The sequence below is a fragment of the Salmo trutta genome, chromosome 23, assembly GCF_901001165.1.
Source record: "Salmo trutta chromosome 23, fSalTru1.1, whole genome shotgun sequence".
NCBI classification, from domain to species: domain Eukaryota; kingdom Metazoa; phylum Chordata; class Actinopteri; order Salmoniformes; family Salmonidae; genus Salmo; species Salmo trutta.
Genome location: NC_042979.1, coordinates 32,966,750 through 32,992,610, shown reverse-complemented (window position 1 = coordinate 32,992,610; position 25,861 = coordinate 32,966,750). Strand labels below are relative to the sequence as shown.

At 45.5% G+C, this 25,861-nt stretch overlaps 1 protein-coding gene across 2 annotated transcripts in view; it reads right to left on the bottom strand.

Annotated features, from left to right (window-relative positions):
• The window catches only part of LOC115159841 (noelin), a 32,839-nt gene extending 7,868 nt beyond the window's left edge, over window positions 1–24,971 (bottom strand). The window contains exons 1-4 of one of the 2 annotated variants that reach the window (XM_029709895.1): window positions 24,518–24,971; window positions 10,763–10,912; window positions 10,274–10,429; window positions 5,975–6,194 (exon numbers count right to left, since the gene is read on the bottom strand). In XM_029709895.1, the coding sequence (XP_029565755.1) occupies window positions 5,975–6,194; window positions 10,274–10,429; window positions 10,763–10,912; window positions 24,518–24,583 (592 nt within the window). In that variant the 5' untranslated portion in view covers window positions 24,584–24,971. Of the gene's footprint in view, window positions 1–5,974; window positions 6,195–10,273; window positions 10,430–10,762; window positions 10,913–13,237; window positions 14,071–24,517 lie in introns of those variants that run through there. The other variant, XM_029709894.1, reaches the window with a different exon arrangement.
• Window positions 24,972–25,861: the final 890 nt, after the last annotated feature.

The window sequence follows — 25,861 nt, the reverse complement described above, 5'->3', positions numbered from 1 at the left end:
GCCAGGTAGTTTGATTAATGGGTTTATCATTATGAACAGATGGTTAACAACCTCGTTCTTGTTGTTAGATCTTAATGTTAACTAACGAACAAACAGCTTCAGTCCCGTCCCCCATTATACTCTCTCTTCCTGTCTATGCTTTTCTCTCTCTTCATGCGATTCTCCCTCTTTCTCTCATTATCTCTCTGGCACTAATGTGGTTGTGAAACGCAATTATGGGATGGAGTCATAGAATCCAGATTTGATTGATTTCTGATTCTTATTTTCCTGTCACTCTTTCTCTCATATCTATCTTCACCCCTCACTCTTTCTCTCATATCTATCTTCACCCCTCACTCTTTCTCTCATGTGTATCTATCTTCACCCCTCACTCTTTCTCTCATATCTATCTTCACCCCTCACTCTTTCTCTCATATCTATCTTCACCCCTCACTCTTTCTCTCATGTGTATCTATCTTCACCCCTCACTCTTTCTCTCATATCTATCTTCACCCCTCACTCTTTCTCTCATGTCTATCTATCTTCACCCCTCACTCTTTCTCTCATGTGTATCTATCTTCACCCCTCACTCTTTCTCTCATATCTATCTTCACCCCTCACTCTTTCTCTCATATCTATCTTCACCCCTCACTCTTTCTCTCATATCTATCTTCACCCCTCACTCTTTCTCTCATATCTATCTTCACCCCTCACTCTTTCTCTCATATCTATCTTCACCCCTCACTCTTTCTCTCATATCTATCTTCACCCCTCACTCTTTCTCTCATGTGTATCTATCTTCACCCCTCACTCTTTCTCTCATGTCTATCTATCTTCACCCCTCACTCTTTCTCTCATGTGTATCTTCACCCCTCACTCTTTCTCTCATGTCTATCTATCTTCACCCCTCACTCTTTCTCTCATATCTATCTTCACCCCTCACTCTTTCTCTCATATCTATCTTCACCCCTCACTCTTTCTCTCATATCTATCTATCTTCACCCCTCACTCTTTCTCTCATGTCTATCTATCTTCACCCCTCACTCTTTCTCTCATGTCTATCTATCTTCACCCCTCACTCTTTCTCTCATGTGTATCTTCACCCCTCACTCTTTCTCTCATATCTATCTTCACCCCTCACTCTTTCTCTCATATCTATCTTCACCCCTCACTCTTTCTCTCATGTGTATCTATCTTCACCCCTCACTCTTTCTCTCATATCTATCTTCACCCCTCACTCTTTCTCTCATATCTATCTTCACCCCTCACTCTTTCTCTCATGTCTATCTATCTTCACCCCTCACTCTTTCTCTCATATCTATCTTCACCCCTCACTCTTTCTCCCATGTGTATCTATCTTCACCCCTCACTCTTTCTCTCATGTGTATCTATCTTCACCCCTCACTCTTTCTCTCATATCTATCTTCACCCCTCACTCTTTCTCTCATGTCTATCTATCTTCACCCCTCACTCTTTCTCTCATGTGTATCTATCTTCACCCCTCACTCTTTCTCTCATGTCTATCTATCTTCACCCCTCACTCTTTCTCTCATGTCTATCTTCACCCCTCACTCTTTCTCTCATGTCTATCTTCACCCCTCACTCTTTCTCTCATATCTATCTTCACCCCTCACTCTTTCTCTCATGTCTATCTATCTTCACCCCTCACTCTTTCTCTCATGTCTATCTATCTTCACCCCTCACTCTTTCTCTCATGTCTATCTTCACCCCTCACTCTTTCTCTCATGTCTATCTTCACCCCTCACTCTTTCTCTCATATCTATTTTCACCCCTCACTCTTTCTCTCATGTCTATCTATCTTCACCCCTCACTCTTTCTCTCATATCTATCTTCACCCCTCACTCTTTCTCTCATGTCTATCTATCTTCACCCCTCACTCTTTCTCTCATATCTATCTTCACCCCTCACTCTTTCTCTCATGTCTATCTATCTTCACCCCTCACTCTTTCTCTCATGTCTATCTTCACCCCTCACTCTTTCTCTCATGTCTATCTTCACCCCTCACTCTTTCTCTCATGTCTATCTTCACCCCTCACTCTTTCTCTCATATCTATCTTCACCCCTCACTCTTTCTCTCATGTCTATCTTCACCCCTCACTCTTTCTCTCATGTCTATCTTCACCCCTCACTCTTTCTCTCATATCTATCTTCACCCCTCACTCTTTCTCTCATATCTATCTTCACCCCTCACTCTTTCTCTCATGTCTATCTATCTTCACCCCTCACTCTTTCTCTCATATCTATCTTCACCCCTCACTCTTTCTCTCATATCTATCTTCACCCCTCACTCTTTCTCTCATATCTATCTTCACCCCTCACTCTTTCTCTCATATCTATCTTCACCCCTCACTCTTTCTCTCATATCTATCTTCACCCCTCACTCTTTCTCTCATGTCTATCTATCTTCACCCCTCACTCTTTCTCTCATGTCTATCTTCACCCCTCACTCTTTCTCTCATATCTATCTTCACCCCTCACTCTTTCTCTCATGTGTATCTATCTTCACCCCTCACTCTTTCTCTCATGTCTATCTATCTTCACCCCTCACTCTTTCTCTCATATCTATCTTCACCCCTCACTCTTTCTCTCATGTCTATCTTCACCCCTCACTCTTTCTCTCATATCTATCTTCACCCCTCACTCTTTCTCTCATATCTATCTTCACCCCTCACTCTTTCTCTCATGTCTATCTATCTTCACCCCTCACTCTTTCTCTCATATCTATCTATCTTCACCCCTCACTCTTTCTCTCATGTCTATCTATCTTCACCCCTCACTCTTTCTCTCATATCTATCTATTTCACCCCTCACTCTTTCTCTCATGTCTATCTTCACCCCTCACTCTTTCTCTCATATCTATCTTCACCCCTCACTCTTTCTCTCATATCTATCTTCACCCCTCACTCTTTCTCTCATATCTATCTATCTTCACCCCTCACTCTTTCTCTCATGTCTATCTATTTCACCCCTCACTCTTTCTCTCATGTCTATCTTCACCCCTCACTCTTTCTCTCATGTCTATCTATCTTCACCCCTCACTCTTTCTCTCATATCTATCTTCACCCCTCACTCTTTCTCTCATATCTATCTTCACCCCTCACTCTTTCTCTCATGTCTATCTAGCTTCACTCTTTCTACTAAAAGTGTATTATTCTCTCATATTTTGACAGTTTTGAAAGTTAAAACTACATCATTTGTGTGTTTAGCACACTTTGATTCTGGTTTAAATTAAATTAAATATATCAAGCTGTGACTATGAGACTTCAGCAGGTTAACAGCAGCGAGACAACCACAACATCACATGAGCAAACAAACACCACTACTATCAGCACCTTACATAATACCTCCGTGGGATTACAGACTATAGTAATAATCTGTGTTTATTTATTTATTTCCTCTAATCACCATGTTCCTATCTTTGGATTATGGTCGGTCTGAACCTCGGAGAGAGAGAGAGACGCACATGAGGTCTAATCTAATCTCCTATTGGCCTGAATATGGCTCCAGCCAACCAGAGCTAGACTACAGGGAAATCTAACCCCAAAACCATCAGTCAGTCATTCTGGAATGGAATGATGATTTGAGGATTATGGAATCAGTGAAAACATGTAGACACATTATAGAGGGATCAGCCTGATCCTAGTGTGAATGTAGACACATTATAGAGGGATCAGCCTGATCCTAGTGTGAATGTAGACACATTAGAGAGGGAGCAGCCTGATCCTAGTGTGAATGTAGACACATTAGAGAGGGATCAGCCTGATCCTAGTGTGAATGTAGACACATTAGAGAGGGAGCAGCCTGATCCTAGTGTGAATGTAGACACATTAGAGAGGGAGCAGCCTGATCCTAGTGTGAATGTTGACACATTAGAGAGGGATCAGCCTGATCCTAGTGTGAATGTAGACACATTAGAGAGGGAGCAGCCTGGTCCTAGTGTGAATGTAGACACATTAGAGAGGGATCAGCCTGATCCTAGTGTGAATTTTGACACATTAGAGAGGGATCAGCCTGATCCTAGTGTGAATGTAGACACATTAGAGAGGGATCAGCCTGATCCTAGTGTGAATGTTTACACATTAGAGAGGGATCAGCCTGATCCTAGTGTGAATTTTGACACATTAGAGAGGGATCAGCCTGATCCTAGTGTGAATGTAGACACATTAGAGAGGGATCAGCCTGATCCTAGTGTGAATGTAGACACATTAGAGAGGGATCAGCCTGATCCTAGTGTGAATGTAGACACATTAGAGAGGGATCAGCCTGATCCTAGTGTGAATGTAGACACATTAGAGAGGGATCAGCCTGATCCTAGTGTGAATGTAGACACATTAGAGAGGGAGCAGCCTGATCCTAGTGTGAATGTAGACACATTAGAGAGGGATCAGCCTGATCCTAGTGTGAATGTTGACACAATAGAGAGGGAGCAGCCTGATCCTAGTGTGAATGTAGACACATTAGAGAGGGATCAGCCTGATCCTAGTGTGAATGTTGACACAATAGAGAGGGATCAGCCTGATCCTAGTGTGAATGACCTCTGACCTCTCCTTTATCTCATCTGATCTCTAAACTCTGTGAACTGTTTCCTGCTGAGTGACCTCTGACCTCTCCTTTATCTCATCTGATCTCTAAACTCTGTGAACTGTTTCCTGCTGAGTGACCTCTGACCTCTCCTTTATCTCATCTGATCTCTAAACTCTGTGAACTGTTTCCTGCTGTGTATGAATGAGTGAGGGGGGGACTACTTACCATGCTCTCCAACTACTTACCATGCTCTGTGTTTGACTGATGGCAGAATTGTGTATGTGTGTGTGTGTGTGTTTGGGTGTCTGTGTGTTTGTGAATTTCTGTTTGTGTGTGTATGTGTGTGTGTGTGTGTGTACGTGCGAGCGTGCGTGTGTGTGTGTGTACGTGTGTGCGTGCGTGCATGCGTGTGTACCTGCGTGCGTGCGTGAGTGTGTGTACCTGCGTGCGTGTGTGTGTGCACGTGTGCGTGTGTGTTTGTAGGTCAGACAGTGTGCGTGTCCCTGCATTCATAGCAGAGTAATTCAGCAGGCTATTGAAATGCAAACTCTACTACTGCTCTGAGCAGTGTTTTCCACCAGCAGCCACTAGACAACCTTGTGAGACTACATCGTAGGTGTGCAGTGCATTTATTAGCACTGTAATAAATCACTAGGATGTTGTAGACTGAGATAAGGTGGTTGTATAGAGTTGAGAGGGTGACGAAGAATTATACCTCAAATTGGTTAGCTTGAACATACAACTCACCTATGTATGTGTCACAGGCAGCAGGCGGCACCTTAATTGGGGAGAACGGGCTTGTGGTAATGGCTGGAGAGGAATAAGTGGAATGGTATCAAATACATCAAACACATGGTTTCCATGTGTTTGACGCCATTCCATTTACTCCGTTCCAGCCATTATTATGAGCCGTCCTCCCCTCAGCAGCCTCCACTGGTATGTGTTAAATTATCAAATTCACCTTTGACACATTGGCTAAACAGAGACAGGCAAAAATATGCGATCATATTTTTTTCTCAGTGTAAATTGGGATTAAACAAAGGTCGGACTGTATAATATTGAAAAACAGGTGTTTTGAAACAATTGTGAGACATACATGTAATACATATTTAACTGATAGACTGTGTAGTATTATGTCTGCTCATGACATCTGGAAAGAAGCTACGGTGTGTTCCAGTGTGTTGAGAAAGGATTGTGTTTTTCTTTTCAGGCATTTCATGTGTGTATGTAGTGTACCTTGATGTAGAATGTTTCTGAGGTGTGTACTACATGTGCCTGAAGCTTTCACTCTGGTCTAACCCCATACAGAAGTTATCCATGAACAATGTGTACAAGTGTGTGTGTGTGTGTGTGTGTGTGTGTGTGTGTGTGTGTGTGTGTGTGTGTGTGTGTGTGTGTGTGTGTGTGTGTGTGTGTGTTAGAGTGTGTGTCAGAAACTTTCTCAGCCTACCTAATTTTTGCATGCATGCTCGGAGTCTCTCCTCAAGACCTGACACTCGGTTGTGGAGTTCCTCGTAGTCATAGGCTCCCATCTCCTCCTGGAGCTCGCTTAGAACTGACGTCAGATTCTGGACCTCCTCCTTAAACTGCAATACCAATTTGGCATCGGCTTTGTACTCCTCCAACACTGGTATCAACGGCCTAATCTCCTCCATTTTCGATTTTATGGCCTGAAAGGATTAAAATAAGCTGGGTTCAGTGTCATGCGTGGAGACAAAAAAGAAAAGACTCCCAAAAAGTTTGTTTTTTTAAAGGAGAAAACACCTATCTGGCCCTGACTACTCTAGCCTGGACTACACTGACATTCTCTCACAGTAACACAATAGCCCTGTGTGTTAGTGTGTGTGTGTGTGTGTGTGTGTGTGTGTGTGTGTGTGTGTGTGTGTACAGTGTGTTTGTGTGTGTCTGAGCAAACAAATCCTGTGTGTGTTCCACCGTATTGGCGAGCAAGCAGAGGCTCCGTCCTGATGCAGACGAGCCGGTACGTTAAACACAAGCCCTCAGTACACCAGGAAACAATTGGGAAAGCTCTTTATTGGTCATCATCGTTTAAAATGCAACAGAGTTACATGCTTTTACATGTCACACACAACAAAGGGTTTCAGATTTTATTATCACTAATGTTTATAGGTACGTAGTAGTCTTTAGTAACCAAGTATGCATAGACAAAAACCAAAAGTAAAAATAATAACTATAAACAACTAATTGTTTTCTTTTGAAAAAGCCTTTTGATGGAAAAGTTCTATCAGTAACATGCAGAAATAGATCTGTGGTAGGTAGGTAGGTGGGTAGGTAGGTACACTCTTAGAATAAAAGGTGCTATCTAGAACCTTAAAGGGAACTTTGGGTGTCCCCATAGGAGAACCCTTTGAAGAACCATTTTTGGTTGCAGGTAGAACCCTTTTGGTTCCAGGTAAAATGCTTTGGGGTTCAATGTAGAACCATTTCTACAGAGGGTTCCCTTTTGGAACCCTTTTTTCTAAGAATGTAGGTAGGTAGGTAAGGTAGGGAAGGTAGGTAGGGTTGGCTGGTTGGTTGGTTATTTGGGAAAGGGGTAGGTGGGGTTTCAGGTAGGTAGAGTTGGCTGGTTGGTTATTTTGGAAAGGGGTAGGTGGGGTTTCAGGTAGGTAGGGTTGGCTGGTTGGTTGGTTATTTGGGAAAGGGGTAGGTGGGGTTTCAGGTAGGTAGAGTTGGCTGGTTGGTTATTTGGGAAAGGGGTAGGTGGGGTTTCAGGTAGGTAGAGTTGGCTGGTTGGTTATTTTGGAAAGGGGTAGGTGGGGTTTCAGGTAGGTAGAGCTGGCTGGTTGGTTATTTTGGAAAGGGGTAGGTGGGGTTTCAGGTAGGTAGAGTGGGCTGGCTGGTTGGTTATTTTGGAAAGGGGTAGGTGGGGTTTCAGGTAGGTAGAGTGGGCTGGCTGGTTGGTTATTTTGGAAAGGGGTAGGTGGGGTTTCAGGTAGGTAGAGCTGGTTGGTTGGTTATTTGGGAAAGGGGTAGGTGGGGTTTCAGGTAGGTAGAGTTGGCTGGTTGGTTATTTGGGAAAGGGGTAGGTGGGGTTTCAGGTAGGTAGAGCTGGCTGGTTGGTTATTTGGGAAAGGGGTAGGTGGGGTTTCAGGTAGGTAGAGTTGGCTGGTTGGTTATTTGGGAAAGGGGTAGGTAGGGTTTCAGGTAGGTAGAGTTGGCTGGTTGGTTATTTGGGAAAGGGGTAGGTGGGGTTTCAGGTAGGTAGAGTTGGCTGGTTGGTTATTTTGGAAAGGGGTAGGTGGGGTTTCAGGTAGGTAGAGTTGGCTGGTAAGTTATTTGGGAAAGGGGTAGGTGGGGTTTCAGGTAGGTAGAGTGGGCTGGCTGGTTGGTTATTTGGGAAAGGGGTAGGTGGGGTTTCAGGTAGGTAGAGTTGGCTGGTTGGTTATTTGGGAAAGGGGTAGGTGGGGTTTCAGGTAGGTAGAGTTGGCTGGTTGGTTATTTGGGAAAGGGGTAGGTGGGGTTTCAGGTAGGTAGAGTTGGCTGGTTGGTTATTTGGGAAAGGGGTAGGTGGGGTTTCAGGTAGGTAGAGTTGGCTGGTTGGTTATTTGGGAAAGGGGTAGGTGGGGTTTCAGGTAGGTAGAGCTGGCTGGTTGGTTATTTGGAAAGGGGTAGGTGGGGTTTCAGGTAGGTATAGTTGGCTGGTTGGTTATTTGGGAAAGGGGTAGGTGGGGTTTCAGGTAGGTAGAGCTGGCTGGTTGGTTATTTGGGAAAGGGGTAGGTGGGGTTTCAGGTAGGTAGAGTTGGCTGGTTGGTTATTTGGGAAAGGGGTAGGTGGGGTTTCAGGTAGGTAAAGTTGGCTGGTTGGTTATTTGGGAAAGGGGTAGGTGGGGTTTCTTAGTAGTAGTACTAATGGTGCGAAAGGTAAATCATGAACGCTCGTAAATCTCGCAGTACTGTGGTAGCCCAGTTCAGGTGGAACATGGGATTGACCTGCCTCTTCTTCTCTCTTTACATGTCCTAAAGTTAGCCCTGCAAGCAAGAAAATAACATACTGTTGACATCTAGCTCACTAACCTATCTAAGAGACACAGAACAACACACACTGGATTAGAGAGTATGTTAAGCATGCTTTGATTTTGCACTCATGATATGAACGTGGAAGGCATGCATTGGAAATGTAGAGTCAGTCAGGGATGCAGGGGGTGTAAATAGTTGTTTTGTCATTGATACTGCTGTTAATGTTGAGACTACAATACATGCTGAGGTTCAGTCTATCATCATTAGACAGGTAACTGGAGAGGAGTGGGAAAATGGATCTACAGTATTTGTCTGAGTGCCAGGAAACTTACATCAATGTGCATGTAGCTTCTGACTATGGGTGTGTTCGTAAATTTAATCTGGAGCGCCAGAGTGCGCTCAGAGTGCGCTCTGGGCGTTCATAAATTCAGAGCGTTGTCAGATTGTACATTAGTAAATTCAGAGCGTTTCGCTCTCGGAGCGTTCAGAGCTCACACTGGATGCTCTGGCCGAGGAGTAGGGTTGATCCGAGCGTTCTGACCACACAACGGCAGTCAAGCACCCAAGCTAACTGGCTAATGTTGGCTAGCTTGCTAGCTACTTCCAGACATGAACACGTCAACACCTCACCCTGACCATTTTACTCTCCCTAGCAGAGCTGGTTAGGCTGTTTACATGTTATCCAGAGCGTGGGTGACTGTAACTGTGCTGCTGGCATCAATTTAATTACGCTTTTTTGCCGACGTTTACTGACACCGGCCATATTCAAAGGGTGTTGAGCGTTCGTAAATTCATCAGTTTTTCTGCACACTGGCGAGGTGCTCTAAATCGGAGTAGATAGCCAGAGTGAATTTACGAACGCATCCTATGTGGTTTTAAAAGTTAGCTGTGACTTACTGGTGAATCTACTACCCTCTCTCATTGATTAGTTCAATCAATCAATCAACCAATCAACCGATCAACCAATCAATCAATCAAAAAAATGTGTGGTGCTAAATTGTAATTGGTGATAATCATTTTAAAGGGAGGAGAGGGAGGAGGAGGAGGAGGAAAGGAGGAAGGGAGGAAGGAAGGTGAGCCAAGCAATGAATGAATATCTGGTTGATGATAGTTTTTGCATGCGCCCACTGAATTGTCCAATATCCCTCCAGCTCGTACACCAGAATGAATTATGGTTCCTAATGTTATTAGTAGAAGTACTAGTGTTAGTGGAAATGGTAGTTGCGGTTGTAATAACGGTTACAAGCAGATTTTGTTGTGGAGGAAGAAGAGTGTTTATTTAGATATTGAATCCAAAACCTTCCTATCAAAAGTCCTAAGTCCTGGGTCTTTAGTTAATTCTGATACAGTCCTGATACATTAAAACTCAGAGCTGTTCCTAGAGACTATAGAAAACACTCTAGGTGAGGTTGATGATGCTGAACCATAGAAAAGGAAATGGTTCAATCCAATGGTTCAATCTCAACACTCATTCATTAACCAGTAATTAAATATAGATAATAGATAAGTATTGAAATTGCATTTTTTTAGTTGATAATCTGTTGATAATCTGCGAGGATCCAGCACCTAAGTATCTTTTCGAATAACTTTAGAATAAGAATGTTGTTGTTTATCATGTGATGCTGGACCATATCCTGAGTGGGCCGTGGGCACACACATAAACCCATCAATGGAGGGTGGAGGTGGTTGTGTCAGATGAGTGGCGGTGGTCATGGTGATAGCCCCATAGCCCCAGCAGGGTGGGTTTAGGTGTGCTGGGCTGCTGCTGTACCTTGTATTGCTTGGCGATGTTCTGCTTGTGGTTCTCCTCCACCTGTCTGAACTTGGTCTCCAGACCTCTCAGCTGCACCTCCATCTTCTCCACGTACTGCAGGTCTCTCTGGGTCCGCTGGTCCAGCACCTGGATGGACTGGGTCATGTTCTGGACCTATCACAGGGGAGATCAGGGAGACATGGAAATGGGCATGCGTACACTCAATATGGCCACCGATTCATCCATCACAGAACATTGACTTGAATGGGGATGCCCATTCTAGAAATTATATTTCTATAGCATGGGCTCAGAGTCTGTGGTGTTGAACAGGTTGAGGCAGGATGCTGCTCCTGTAGCTTGTCTAGGGATGCTGTCCATGTGTCTGTGTTTGTGTGCGTGCATGATTGGGCTGCTGTCCAGGATGGGATGGGGGGGTGATCTGCAGTCTGTGAGGTAAGACGCGGCAGGTCATTAGTGTTGCTGTGGACATTTTGTCACCATAGTTACCTTCTCCAGTAGTTGCCTCAGCTGTTTGGTGCGGGCGTCTCGTGAACACATGGACTGCTGCGGTGCCACCACGGTGCACACACACCTCCCCTCACTGTCCTGGGCAGAACTGTACACCTGCCACGACTCCTCTGGGTTCGCTGGCAACACCTGGAAGAGAGAGATGGAGGGAAGGATGGACAGAGAAAGGGAGAAAGATAGAGAGAGAGAGTCAGAAGCAAGAAAGAAAGTGATGTTACATAAAGTGGGAAAGAAGAGGACGAAAAAGAGAGAAAACAGGAGAGTGTTTGAGAGAGGTAAGAGCGGTAGGAAGGGATAAAAAGAGATGAGGGGATGAAAGGGAAAAAAATAAGAGAAAACAGATGAGACAAGAGAATAACAAAAGCATTCATCCTATAATCCAATTGTCAGGGATTTGTTGAATAAAGTATTGTACCCCATCCCTCCTCGCCTGCTCTCTGACTGAATAGGCTTATCTTAGCAGTACGTTTCAATCACACGGTGTAGGCTTGTGGTGACGTGTCGCACCCGTTGGAGTGGTGGAGTGGAGTCGTGCGTTAAACCCTCACTACTACATAGATACAGCCAGCGCTTACATAATGTCAGTCTGTCTGTGGGATGCACACGCACGCAGGATTGCGCACGGCGCCATCTGGCCACGATGAGAACCCGTTAAACTCCTCCCGCCCCGCTCCATCAAATTATAACATGCCATCAGAGGGGAACGGCAGCCTATCGAACTGGTCGAGACTTGTCCAAATACTCATCTATGTACATTATCAAAGTTATTGGTGTCCAATTATAAAACAACACGAATAGAAGGTGTGAGATTGTCAAGACTAAACAATCAACACAGTCCAATCAGTCCACATTGAGACCGGGCTAAGACTGGCTACAGTGGCACTTCCCTCCTATTCAGTCTCTTAAAACAGAATATCTGCCTGATTCATCTGAAATATTAGCCCTTCCATTACCACAGTACATAAAAGCCAGCAGCATCCTGATCCTGAATCGACACACTCGTCCACAATCTATCGTTTCACTGTAGCCTGCATCATGACCATCCTATTTCAGTAGTGAACACTGATCTATGTGCATTATGATGTGTCTGGCACACTACTGAGAGTCAATGGATAGAGTGCTAGGATCTGTTTTAGTCATTACTGTACATACTATCCTAGAAGTTCACCAAAAATGTCACCAATAATGTACTTCAAATTGGGTAAATGAATTGAAAATAAAACTATGTGAATGTTTAGAACCAACTGGAAACCTTGCCATATTCACTTCACAGGGGCATTGACTGAATATAGTGACAAGGTGGATGCTGGATTACCTGGTACAGTATGTACTGTAGTACTCTACTACTACACTAGTTTATCCAGTCATTAGGACAATATCACCATGAAAGGCAAGTTCGTTTGGAGGAATCTTTTATCAATAATTCCGCGGGAGTACAGATCAGAGAGAGCAAAGCACTCCACCCGATTGATCTTTATTACTATGTAATAATGCAACATTTTGTCCATCTGATCATCACATAATAAACTAAAATGACTATGTAGGCACAGGGATCTTTATTCATTACAGTGCAGCCTTTACATTGAAGTAGATAGTATTGTTTTAAAAATGACTCTATTGAAATTGTATATGTTGTAATCCAATAGCTTTTTGCCAAAAATGTAACCCATGAAGGCGTGGGTTTTATGAATGGTTTCATAGTCAACCTTAATACGTAAAATATCTCACAAAGTATGAGACGATTTATATTTCATAATAATCATAACAATTTACTTTGATTAACCAAAAAGTCCGATTGTGCTTGACAAAGAGACAAGAAGACAAGAAGCAATATGCCCCGCGTAATAAAAGAATCCTGTTTTCTCTGGTGCGCCCTTCATTCGATAATCAGAGACCCCGCTGAACTGAGGGTGCCTGGCTGCCGCCTGACTTCACTGGAAAGGTCTGGATGCGAAATTTCATTTTCACAAAATGTTTACCTTGCAGCGTTTTATCAATGGCAGCATCCAACAACAAAAAACATTGTCTCTCTCAGTCTCCACCGCGCGCCCTTGTTCTCCTCCACCTCTCACAACGCAGCGCGCTCCCACGCCCCTCCTCGAAAATACAGTAACATATAACAAGACTATCTCGCTCTCCGTCTCTATATCTATCCCGCGAGTGATCAACCTGAGAGATATTAATCATGCCTCTGAAATTCCATTTTCTCTAAGATCTGACAAGCAACCAGGCGCTGAAAACATAGACAGCGCAACATAAATACTAGTGACTCTGTCAAGCAACAAATATGAGATTTTGGAGGAGGCAATAGCCTAATAGGCCTAAATAAACTTTTAATAATTCATTAACCAACCATAAAATCCTCCAGCTAGGTAAATAATGGTAGCAAAACCCGTTATTTTTTATGCAGACAAAATGAACCCACGGGAAGCGTAAAGTAGCGGTGCCACTTACTCCGGTGCTCCTGTCCGGGTAGCCTGCCCTCTCCGCGGCGAGCTTGGTGGTGTTGAGCCCCACTAGAGAGGGCAGAGTCTGCGACATCCAGTTCGTGATCATCGCCATGGTGCTCAGCACAACGCCGATCTTCAGCAAAGGCACCGACATCTCTGCACTCTGCGTTTAACCCAAACCAGCTTCATTCTATTGCAGCACAATCCGGCGAGAAACGAGCAAGGCAATCCATGTTGCCTAGTGAAGCCATAGCCTTCTGGTGTAACACCCGTAGCCCCGGTTTGGTCGGTTGTTCCTTGGACATCACTGGTGAACGGCTAAAGGGTTCGGAGTTTGGAAAAAGCCCGCAGGAGCAGGTTTGCAGGTTTGGATCAAACCCTCGATGCCGAATCTGACAGTCCCGAAAGCCGGGAGAAAGTGAGATTGAGGAGCGGTTTAGAGAGAAAATAAAATGTATCTGGATGGGTATCTCTTTCTCTCTCTGTGCTGTCCCGCGCTCTGGTGGCTTTCCCGTTCTCCGTTCCTCTTTAGTTCACGCCCTCCGTCCGCCTCCTGCCTCGCGCGCTCCTTGATTAAGTGCAGTGAATACACACAGGCTGTTCCAAAAGGCGGAGGAGGGAGGAGAAGCCTACGGATCTATAGCAGCACGAGCTACGCGCAACGGTGATGTCAGCCAGGTTCGTCTTGCCTGCTGCTCGAGAAGCCCTTCCCCGTGTCACCGGGGGTCTGTGGCTGCCTGGCTGGTATTATCTCGGATAGCGAGTTATTATCCCCGGGGGGATTGGGCAAAGAGCAGTTTCGGGTAAGGTCGCGTCACTCGTCCGGACGCAAGAAGCTGAGTGCTTAATTTTCCAGGCCAGGGCAGGTGATATTTTTCTCACACCACCCCCGTGGAGCGCGAGCTGTTGGGGTACCGAGAATAACTCAACTTGACGTTCATTTAATGAACAGCCCCATGTATTAAAGTCCGTTATTATTTTATTTAATGAAGGTGAGCTAGGCAATAAGGATCATATATAGATATATATGGGGCGACAGGTAGCCTAGTGGTTAGAGAGTTGGGCCAGTAACCGAAAGGTTGGTGCGTCGAATCCCTGAACTGACAAGGTAAAAATCTGTCGTTCTGCCCCTGAACAAGGAAGTTAACCTACTATAGGCCGTCATTGTAAATAAGAATTTGTTCTTAACTGACTTGCCTAGTTAAATAAAAAATATATACGCATAATAGGGCAATTTGATGTCTTTATTTAAAAAATCCCGACAGCGCGCACCTGTCATCATCAGCACTACATTCGAGTATAAAATAAAATTGAAGAGATGTAGGGCCTATGTGAAAGACTCTGGCGCCATCGTGTAGCTGCTGTCGGTATTGCTGGTAAATCAAACTATCTTAAAGGGACAGTAGTCATAATATTGTTCGTTAAATAGCCGCGCGACATCACATGAATGTCACAACCCAATTTAAGTGTGTTGTTTGAATAAATGCGTCACCAAAGGCCTTCTGACGGTGTTACACGCAAACATAACAACATTCATGTTCAGCTGGATTATGGCTCGCTCTCTCTCAACCCACCCATGAGTTTCTGTATTATACACGGTTAGGAGGATATCTACTAGATGAACACCAGAGAGTGAGAGAGAGACCATGAGAGACTGGACGAAAGAAGATCAAGAAGGAAAATCACAAGTGAACTCATACCCCTTTAAGAAATCTACCTCACCATAATTGCCACAACACCAATATGACACACCAGGGCCCATATTTACAAAGCACTCAAGAGTATGAGTGTTGATCCAAGATTACATGGACAGGGATACCTGGCCCTAGATCAGCACTCATACTCTGAGACGCTTTATGAATACGGGCCCATATTGTAGGCCCAATACCTGTCCACTTCTTTTCTTACATCACCTTGTGAATTTTTGAATCCTCCCTTTAATTATTTGAATAATTTTACTCAATAAATATTTAAATTACAAAGCAAATCTGTCTCATGTAAACATTGTGAAGACTCAGAGCCCTGAGCTGTGCACTGAGCAGAGCATTACAATACTTGTTTTGTTCTCCACCTATAGGCTTAGCTGTCATACTGTAAGTTATTACATCAAGACCCCAAATATCCACAGTGCTATATGGGCTACTTCCGTCCTCGCCGTAATGCCATATGCTGATATAAATAAAAGACTCACTCTCCCATTCTCTCTCACCTTCACTCTATTTCCCCTTCCCTTTCCCGCTCTCCCCCTCTGTATCTGTCTCTTTCTTTCTCTGAGTTTCTCTGTCTCTCTCTCTCCGTCCCCCTTCTCTCTCGACCTTTCTCAGTGAACAGAACACAGCAGTTGTGACTCTGCAGGACAATGTGAGGTATCAGAGGGGGTCAGTTCACCACTGTACCTGCCCTCTACTGCCCTGCCCTGTCCATCCCAGCTCAATCCAACCCATCCCTTTCCTGCCCTCTCCTCCCCTGCCCCGCTCTGCTCACCCCAGCCCAGGGCCATCTCAATTCTGCCAGTCAGTTAGCATATCAGTACTAAGCACTAATACTCTACACTAACACACTCTGGGACGATTTCCGCAACAGAAATTAAGCCTAGACCTTCAGCATGGTTTTTAGTCCATGACTAAGTTTAATCTGTGTCCGGGAAACCTTCCCCCTGACCCTCCCCATGGACAGATCAGCTAATAGGGGATAAACCAGTGGACCAGATCGGTCAGTGGTGGACTGCTCAGTCTTGTCACTCCTGGCTGACTATTTCACAGAGAGAGACATGTTTATAGGATGTAAAAGGACAATATGGCCATTTCAGATCGTCTACGTGTACAACTGAGAAAGTACAGTTTAACATATGTACACTGTACAACTCTGTGATGATAACTAACTTTCAGAGTTTCACTTACATTGATTTATGAATAAATCAAATCCAAGTTGTCAATCCCAGCATAATGCAATGCAGCTGCAGACACTCCATCTTTCTCTCCATCTTTCTCTCTTTCACAAGAACTGAATTGATTATAGTGTAAACTTTTCATGATGAACACCTCTTTCTCTTTTCTAGTGGGTGTAGCGGGCTTGAAGCCTTCACAGAGCTGCCACGGGAACAGCTGGCCCTTCTCTGCATAACTGACAACATAAACCAACAACAACAACAAACACTCACTATAGTATTTCTGCTTCAAAAACATGTTCATTAAGAAACACAACAAATACTTCCCACACTAGCTATGCTTCAAACATGAAGGAATTCTGGAATAAATACTGCCCAGATCCTCAATAAGGTCTGACTGCGGCCCAAGACCGGGATAACTCCTGGGAAGAACACCCCAGGGAAGAACCGCCCAGGGAAGAACCGCCCAGGGAAGAACCGCCCAGGGAAGAACCGCCCAGGGAAGAACCGCTCAGGGAAGAACCGCCCAGGGATGAACCGCCCAGGGATGAACCGCTCAGGGAAGAACCGCTCAGGGAAGAACCGCCCAGGGAAGAACCGCCCAGGGAAGAACCGCCCAGGGAAGAACCGCTCAGGGAAGAACCGCCCAGGGATGAACCACTCAGGGAAGAACCGCCCAGGGATGAACCACTCAGGGAAGAACCGCCCAGGGAAGAACCGCTCAGGGAAACCAATCGCCCTCTTTGCCGCCGTCAGACCCTTCTCCACATACTAGCTATGCTCTGAATACATGTTCATTAAAAAACTCTGGCATACATACTGCTCCAGGGGTCTGACGTGTATGCGAATATAATGACTAAAGAATGTGGTGGATCATCTGATGTGTTATGGTAGAACATCTGATGTGTTATGGTAGAACATCTGATGTGTTATGGTAGAACATCTGATGTGTTATGGTAGATCATCTGATGTGTTATGGTAGAACATCTGATGTGTTATGGTAGAACATCTGATGTGTTATGGTAGAACATCTGATGTGTTAAGGTAGAACATCTGATGTGTTATGGTAGAACATCTGATGTGTTATGGTAGAACATCTGATGTGTTATGGTAGAACATCTGATGTGTTATGGTAGAACATCTGATGTGTTATGGTAGAACATCTGATGTGTTATGGTAGAACATCTGATGTGTTATGGTAGAACATCTGATGTGTTATGGTAGAACATCTGATGTGTTATGGTAGATCATCTGATGTGTTATGGTAGAACATCTGATGTGTTATGGTAGAACATCTGATGTGTTATGGTAGAACATCTGTCAAGATGTGAGGACGGATGTTGGTTATATTGCCTGAAGAATTGACAGCCAGTGTGTGTGTGTGTGTGTGTGTGTGTGTGTGTGTGTGTGTGTGTGTGTGTGTGTGTGTGTGTGTGTGTGTGTGTGCCTGTCTGTCTGTGTCTTTGTGTGTGTGTCTTTGTGTGTGTGTCTTTGTGTGTGTGTCTTTGTGTGGCTGAGAGAAAGTGAGTGTGTACATGAGGGTGTGATAGAGAGAGATAAAACGACAGAGAGACAGAAAGAGGATGTCCATCATTGTGACTTGTTGTTGTTCTGCTCCAGACCACAGCACCTGACACAAATCATCCTCCACGGATTACAGAAGAAATAATCCATTTCATTTCAGTGCATACTGCAGACCGTGTCTCTCCAATCTGTTCCTGCAGAGCTATAGTCTTGTTGGTTTTCACTTCCACCCTAATCTAGTGCATCTGATTCTAATAATTAGCTGGTTGATAAGCTGAATCAGGATACAACTGGGGTTGGAGGGAAAACCTACAGGAGGGAAGCTCTCCAGGAAGAGGGTTAGAGAGTCCTGCTGTAGACTAAGGACAGTGAAATAACACAGATTAATATGTACACTGCCTCAGTGACATCTCCTAAATACTTTTACGTTCCTCTCTAAAATAAAACAATAGCCTGCAGTGGCAATGTTTTCAGAAAGACATCTGTATCTTGTATCTGTCCAGGCTGTAGGGGTAAAAGTGAAGTGGGGTGACATAAATCATCACCTCTAGAGCAAGTTATGTTGAAACAGAATCTTTCCAATAAAGGTGAGTCTGGCTTTGATCACAAAGAAATGTGCTGCTCTTTCTATCTCTGCTCTGTTCTCTTTCTCTTTTGCTCTCTCTCTATCTCTCTCACTTTCTCTCTCTTTTTCTTTTTCTTTCTCTCTCTCTCTTTTGCTCTCTCTCTCTCTCTCTCTCTCTCTCTCTCTCTCTCTCTCCCTCTCCCTCTCACACACTCTCTCTGTCTATCTCCAACCCATATTTCTGTCTTTGTCCCCAATCTCTCTCACTCCAACTCTTTCCAAAACACCCACTTTCCCTCTACCTCGGCATCCTTGAGTGTGATGTGTGTGGTGTTTGATGTTGTAAGGTCTCTGTTGTCGGTTAAGCTATAAATAGTGCTCCACGGTGAGTATTATAGTGGTTCTGATAATGCTGGAGGCAGGTGGGGGTTAGGCTGTGGCCACGGTGAGTATTATAGTGGTTCTGATAATGCTGGAGGCAGGTGGGGTTTGAGGCTGTGGCCACGGTGAGTATTATAGTGGTTCTGATATTGCTGGAGGTCGGTGGGGGTTGAGGCTGTGGCCACGGTGAGTATTATAGTGGTTCTGATAATGCTGGAGGCAGGTGGGGGTTAGGCTGTGGCCACGGTGAGTATTATAGTGGTTCTGATAATGCTGGAGGTCAGTGGGGTTTGAGGCTGTGGCCACGGTGAGTATTATAGTGGTTCTGATAATACTGGAGGTCGGTGGGGGTTGAGGCTGTGGCCACGGTGAGTATTATAGTGGTTCTGATAATGCTGGAGGTCGGTGGGGGTTGAGGCTGTGGCCACGGTGAGTATTATAGTGGTTCTGATAATGCTGGAGGTCAGTGGGGTTTGAGGCTGTGGCCACGGTGAGTATTATAGTGGTTCTGATAATACTGGAGGTCGGTGGGGGTTGAGGCTGTGGCCACGGTGAGTATTATAGTGGTTCTGATAATGCTGGAGGTCGGTGGGGGTTGAGGCTGTGGCCACGGTGAGTATTATAGTGGTTCTGATAATGCTGGAGGTCGGTGGGGGTTGAGGCTGTGGCCACGGTGAGTATTATAGTGGTTCTGATAATGCTGGAGGTCGGTGGGGTTTGAGGCTGTGGCCACGGTGAGTATTATAGTGGTTCTGATAATGCTGGAGGTCGGTGGGGGTTAGGCTGTGGCCACGGTGAGTATTATAGTGGTTCTGATAATGCTGGAGGTCGGTGGGGGTTGAGGCTGTGGCCACGGTGAGTATTATAGTGGTTCTGATAATGCTGGAGGTCGGTGGGGGTTAGGCTGTGGCCACGGTGAGTATTATAGTGGTTCTGATAATGCTGGAGGTCGGTGGGGTTTGAGGCTGTGGCCACGGTGAGTATTATAGTGGTTCTGATAATGCTGGAGGTCGGTGGGGGTTGAGGCTGTGGCCACGGTGAGTATTATAGTGGTTCTGATAATGCTGGAGGTCGGTGGGGTTTGAGACTGTGACCACGGTGAGTATTATAGTGGTTCTGATAATGCTGGAGGTCGGTGGGGTTTGAGGCTGTGGCCACGGTGAGTATTATAATGGTTCTGATAATGCTGGAGGTCGGTGGGGGTTGAGGCTGTGGCCACGGTGAGTATTATAGTGGTTCTGATAATGCTGGAGGTCGGTGGGGGTTAGGCTGTGGCCACGGTGAGTATTATAGTGGTTCTGATAATGCTGGAGGTCGGTGGGGTTTGAGGCTGTGGCCACGGTGAGTATTATAGTGGTTCTGATAATGCTGGAGGTCGGTGGGGTTTGAGGCTGTGGCCACTGTGAGTATTATAGTGGTTCTGATAATGCTGGAGGTCGGTGGGGGTTGAGGCTGTGGCCACGGTGAGTATTATAGTGGTTCTGATAATGCTGGAGGTCGGTGGGGGTTGAGGCTGTGGCCACGGTGAGTATTATAGTGGTTCTGATAATGCTGGAGGTCGGTGGGGTTTGAGGCTGTGGCCACGGTGAGTATTATAGTGGTTCTGATAATGCTGGAGGTCGGTGGGGGTTGAGGCTGTGGCCACGGTGAGTATTATAGTGGTTCTGATAATGCTGGAGGCAGGTGGGGGTTAGGCTGTGGCCACGGTGAGTATTATAGTGGTTCTGATAATGCTGGAGGTCGGTGGGGGTTGAGGCTGTGGCCACGGTGATTATTATAGTGGTTCTGATAATGCTGGAGGTCGGTGGGGTTTGAGGCTGTGGCCACGGTGAGTATTATAGTGGTTCTGATAATGCTGGAGGTCGGTGGGGGTTAGGCTGTGGCCACGGTGAGTATTATAGTGGTTCTGATAATGCTGGAGGTCGGTGGGGTTTGAGGCTGTGGCCACGGTGAGTATTATAGTGGTTCTGATAATGCTGGAGGTCGGTGGGGTTTGAGACTGTGACCACGGTGAGTATTATAGTGGTTCTGATAATGCTGGAGGTCGGTGGGGTTTGAGGCTGTGGCCACGGTGAGTATTATAGTGGTTCTGATAATGCTGGAGGTCGGTGGGGGTTAGGCTGTGGCCACGGTGAGTATTATAGTGGTTCTGATAATGCTGGAGGTCGGTGGGGGTTAGGCTGTGGCCACGGTGAGTATTATAGTGGTTCTGATAATGCTGGAGGTCGGTGGGGGTTGAGGCTGTGGCCACGGTGAGTATTATAGTGGTTCTGATAATGCTGGAGGTCGGTGGGGGTTAGGCTGTGGCCACGGTGAGTATTATAGTGGTTCTGATAATGCTGGAGGTCGGTGGGGTTTGAGGCTGTGGCCACGGTGAGTATTATAGTGGTTCTGATAATGCTGGAGGTCGGTGGGGTTTGAGGCTGTGGCCACGGTGAGTATTATAGTGGTTCTGATAATGCTGGAGGTCGGTGGGGGTTGAGGCTGTGGCCACGGTGAGTATTATAGTGGTTCTGATAATGCTGGAGGTCGGTGGGGTTTGAGGCTGTGGCCACGGTGAGTATTATAGTGGTTCTGATAATGCTGGAGGTCGGTGGGGGTTGAGGCTGTGGCCACGGTGAGTATTATAGTGGTTCTGATAATGCTGGAGGCAGGTGGGGGTTAGGCTGTGGCCACGGTGAGTATTATAGTGGTTCTGATAATGCTGGAGGTCGGTGGGGTTTGAGGCTGTGGCCACGGTGATTATTATAGTGGTTCTGATAATGCTGGAGGTCGGTGGGGTTTGAGGCTGTGGCCACGGTGAGTATTATAGTGGTTCTGATAATGCTGGAGGTCGGTGGGGGTTAGGCTGTGGCCACGGTGAGTATTATAGTGGTTCTGATAATGCTGGAGGTCGGTGGGGTTTGAGGCTGTGGCCACGGTGAGTATTATAGTGGTTCTGATAATGCTGGAGGTCGGTGGGGTTTGAGACTGTGACCACGGTGAGTATTATAGTGGTTCTGATAATGCTGGAGGTCGGTGGGGTTTGAGGCTGTGGCCACGGTGAGTATTATAGTGGTTCTGATAATGCTGGAGGTCGGTGGGGGTTAGGCTGTGGCCACGGTGAGTATTATAGTGGTTCTGATAATGCTGGAGGTCGGTGGGGGTTAGGCTGTGGCCATGGTGAGTATTATAGTGGTTCTGATAATGCTGGAGGTCGGTGGGGGTTGAGGCTGTGGCCACGGTGAGTATTATAGTGGTTCTGATAATGCTGGAGGTCGGTGGGGGTTAGGCTGTGGCCACGGTGAGTATTATAGTGGTTCTGATAATGCTGGAGGTCGGTGGGGTTTGAGGCTGTGGCCACGGTGAGTATTATAGTGGTTCTGATAATGCTGGAGGTCGGTGGGGTTTGAGGCTGTGGCCACGGTGAGTATTATAGTGGTTCTGATAATGCTGGAGGTCGGTGGGGGTTGAGGCTGTGGCCACGGTGAGTATTATAGTGGTTCTGATAATGCTGGAGGTCGGTGGGGTTTGAGGCTGTGGCCACGGTGAGTATTATAGTGGTTCTGATAATGCTGGAGGTCGGTGGGGTTTGAGGCTGTGGCCACGGTGAGTATTATAGTGGTTCTGATAATGCTGGAGGTCGGTGGGGTTTGAGGCTGTGGCCACGGTGAGTATTATAGTGGTTCTGATAATGCTGGAGGTCGGTGGGGTTTGAGGCTGTGGCCACGGTGAGTATTATAGTGGTTCTGATAATGCTGGAGGTCGGTGGGGTTTGAGGCTGTGGCCACGGTGAGTATTATAGTGGTTCTGATAATGCTGGAGGTCGGTGGGGGTTGAGGCTGTGGCCACGGTGAGTATTATAGTGGTTCTGATAATGCTGGAGGTCGGTGGGGTTTGAGAATGTGACCACGGTGAGTATTATAGTGGTTCTGATAATGCTGGAGGTCGGTGGGGTTTGAGGCTGTGGCCAAGGTGAGTATTATAATGGTTCTGATAATGCTGGAGGTCGGTGGGGGTTGAGGCTGTGGCCACGGTGAGTATTATAGTGGTTCTGATAATGCTGGAGGTCGGTGGCGGTTAGGCTGTGGCCACGGTGAGTATTATAGTGGTTCTGATAATGCTGGAGGTCGGTGGGGGTTGAGGCTGTGGCCACGGTGAGTATTATAGTGGTTCTGATAATGCTGGAGGTCGGTGGGGTTTTAGGCTGTGGCCAGATATTGACTGACCTTGTTACAAATGACATCCATCCAAAATGCTCACGAACAGTCACACACTCAAACACACGCATGCAATCATATAAACACACACACACACACGCACGCACACGCATGCATGTACACACACACCAAGGCCATCCAGGGCCACACACTACAGTGCCAACACAGCCCCTTACAGACACCACAACATGTAGCACCCAAACTGTATAATGCAGGATGAAGTCCAACCTCGTATGCCTTTTCCTCTTCAATCAAGGAGATCAGAAGGGCAACATGTACAACAGAGTCAGCATTACTGAGAGCTCAGCGCAGTGTTTGTGTCACAGTGTTATAGGGAGACTACAGTGATGTGTTGGTCATGGTGAAAGATGCATGGGAGAGATGAGGGCAGCAGAGTGTCTATGTGTTTTGTGGGGTCAGCTATTTCTCTCTGAGGCTGTGTGATGTAGAAAACACACACACACACCTCACTTGGCATCGACGTCAGTCCACCATGTCCTCTGAGTGAGATTTGACAGAGCTGTCCATTAACATTACTCCAATCTGAAATGAAGCAAATGTTGAGCCCTGGGGTTGAATGTTGATTAAAAGGGTTTAAAAGAAATAGATAGAATATTGTGTGGTTGATGATTGTACATTGAGAAATAGATTTGCGCATAATGGACATGTTGACCGAATGATTATGTTGAACTAATGCCAATTTGGTTTGGTAGCCTGAAGTTAGCTTGTTTATGCACAGGGGGACAGGACAGTGTATGTCTGTGGGAATGAACAGATACACCTGTAGTTTAGTGAGACAGAAAATAATGTAAAAATATCTGAGCAACCCTTTACGTAAACATTTGTGCTACACTTTTGGGAATGAACTTTGAACTGTAGGGTTAACTGTGCACACCATCCTCTCACAGATTGACAAATGCTGTGCTGGTGATTAAGACATTTGACAATAGAACAGCACTTGACTACATTCTTCAATGACATGATCAACCATTATGGCCTTGGATACTTCTTCGGTGATTGGATTGATATGTTGGGGTGGATAGTCGTTTATGTCAGACCGATAACGTTTTATTTTGTTGGTTAGAACAAATACCTCCTTTCTCGTCTCCATAGTCAAGTTCTCAAGCTCCTCAGTCACTTCTCCTTCGGTCTTATTCAAAGGACCATGCTGTGTTCTGTGCTACTTGAAATGCAATGATATTGACTGCTTGTTATTCGAAACAAACGACACATGCGGAATAGCGATACATATATCAGACACATCACACTGATTCGATTTAGAATGAAAAACAATAACCATGCTGACATAACCCTAACCCTCACACAGATGATTTGGTTGGATGGGTTGATTTGTCATTCACTCATTACATTTGCTTATAATTTATAAGTGTGTGATATATTTGTATATTTACACATTTGTGTGCTTGTAGGATTTTGTCCATCTATCCCTGCGCATTACACAGAGCCCGGTTAGAGTTAGGCAATGTGACATTCATTGGGCGCTGCTGGCGCTATCTGTCCCCGTGTAGCACAATGTATCCACATCTTCGCCATGTAATCCCACCCGTTAATCTCTTCAAGCGCGGAAACTGGCTAATTCACTTTAGGTCTGTCTAGGCTACCGAGCAGGCACCGGGTACTAATATTTTATCGGATCTCGAGCCAAGTAACCGCTCACCACAGCGTAGCTCTAATACAGCGGGGAAAATGGCGTGTGTTTAAACCTACTTGAGTGAGTTCTGTGCCCATCAACACGAGGACGATAAGACTCAGGATCTTGCTCGAGGGCTGCATCTCTTTCCTCCGGGTGTGTGGAACCAACGCTCTCACATGCAGATCAGTCCCTTTGCGTCCCCCGCACGGAAGTCCTCTCCTCTCTGCTCCCTCGTAGCGCTGCGGTCGCTCGCTCGCTCTTATCCCTCAGCAACCAAATAGTAGAAAGCGAGAAATCGGTATTACGGAATCAGAGTCTCTTGGCATATTTATTTCATCTCGGCTCCTCCGTCTTGGTGTTTCTGTTCTTTCCTCTTTTCTTTCTTCCACTCTAATCGCCACAAAGGGTTCTGATAAACATTTGCGAAGGGAAACGTTGGTTTAAAATACGGGAAGCAGCACTGGTTACTCAGATATTGCCAAAACTTTGCCTCCCTGCCTGGAGTCGCCGAATAAGCGATGGGTGTAAAATGAGAGAGCGCGGAGCTGTCCACCGTGCTGAAACAGGAAGTGATGTGGCAGAGCGTGGGAAATTCAAGCAGGACAACATAGAGATAGGAATAATATTTAATGATTTTTATGATTGAAAAAACATGACCCTTTTTCAATTCTAGTATTTATACTGAACAAAAATATAAACGCAACATGTAAAGTGTTGGTCCCATGTTTCATAAACTGAAATAAAAGATCCAAGAAATGTTCCATACGCACAAAAAGCTTATTTCTCTCAAATGTGGTGCACAAATGTGTTTACATCCCTGTTAGTGAGCATTTCCCCTTTGCCAAGATAATTCATCCACCTGACAGGTGTGGCATATCAAGAAGCTGATTAAACAGCATGATCATTACATGGACTATTTACATTGCCCCCCCTTGTTTGTTTTTACACTGATGCTACTGGCTGTTTATTATCTATGCATAGTCACTTTGAAAATTACCTCGACTAACATGTAGACACACACATTAACTCAGTACTGGTACCCCCTGTATATAGCCTCGTTGTTGTTATGTAATTTTCTTGTTACTTTTTTTATTTTATAAATGTTTTTTACTTTAGTTTATTTAGTAAATATTTTCTTAACTCTATTTCTTGAACTGCATTGTTGGTTAAGGGCTTGTAAGTAAGCATTTCATGGTACGGTCTACACACCTATTGCATTCGGCACATGTGACAAATAACATTTGATTTGAGATGCACATTGTACTGGGGACAATAAAAGGCCACTCTAAAGTTTTGTTACACAACACAATACCACAGATATCTCAAGTTTTAGCATGCTGACTGAAGGAATGTCCACCAGAGCTGTTGCTAGAGCACTGAATTTTCATTTCTCTACCATAAGCCAATGTAGTTTTAGA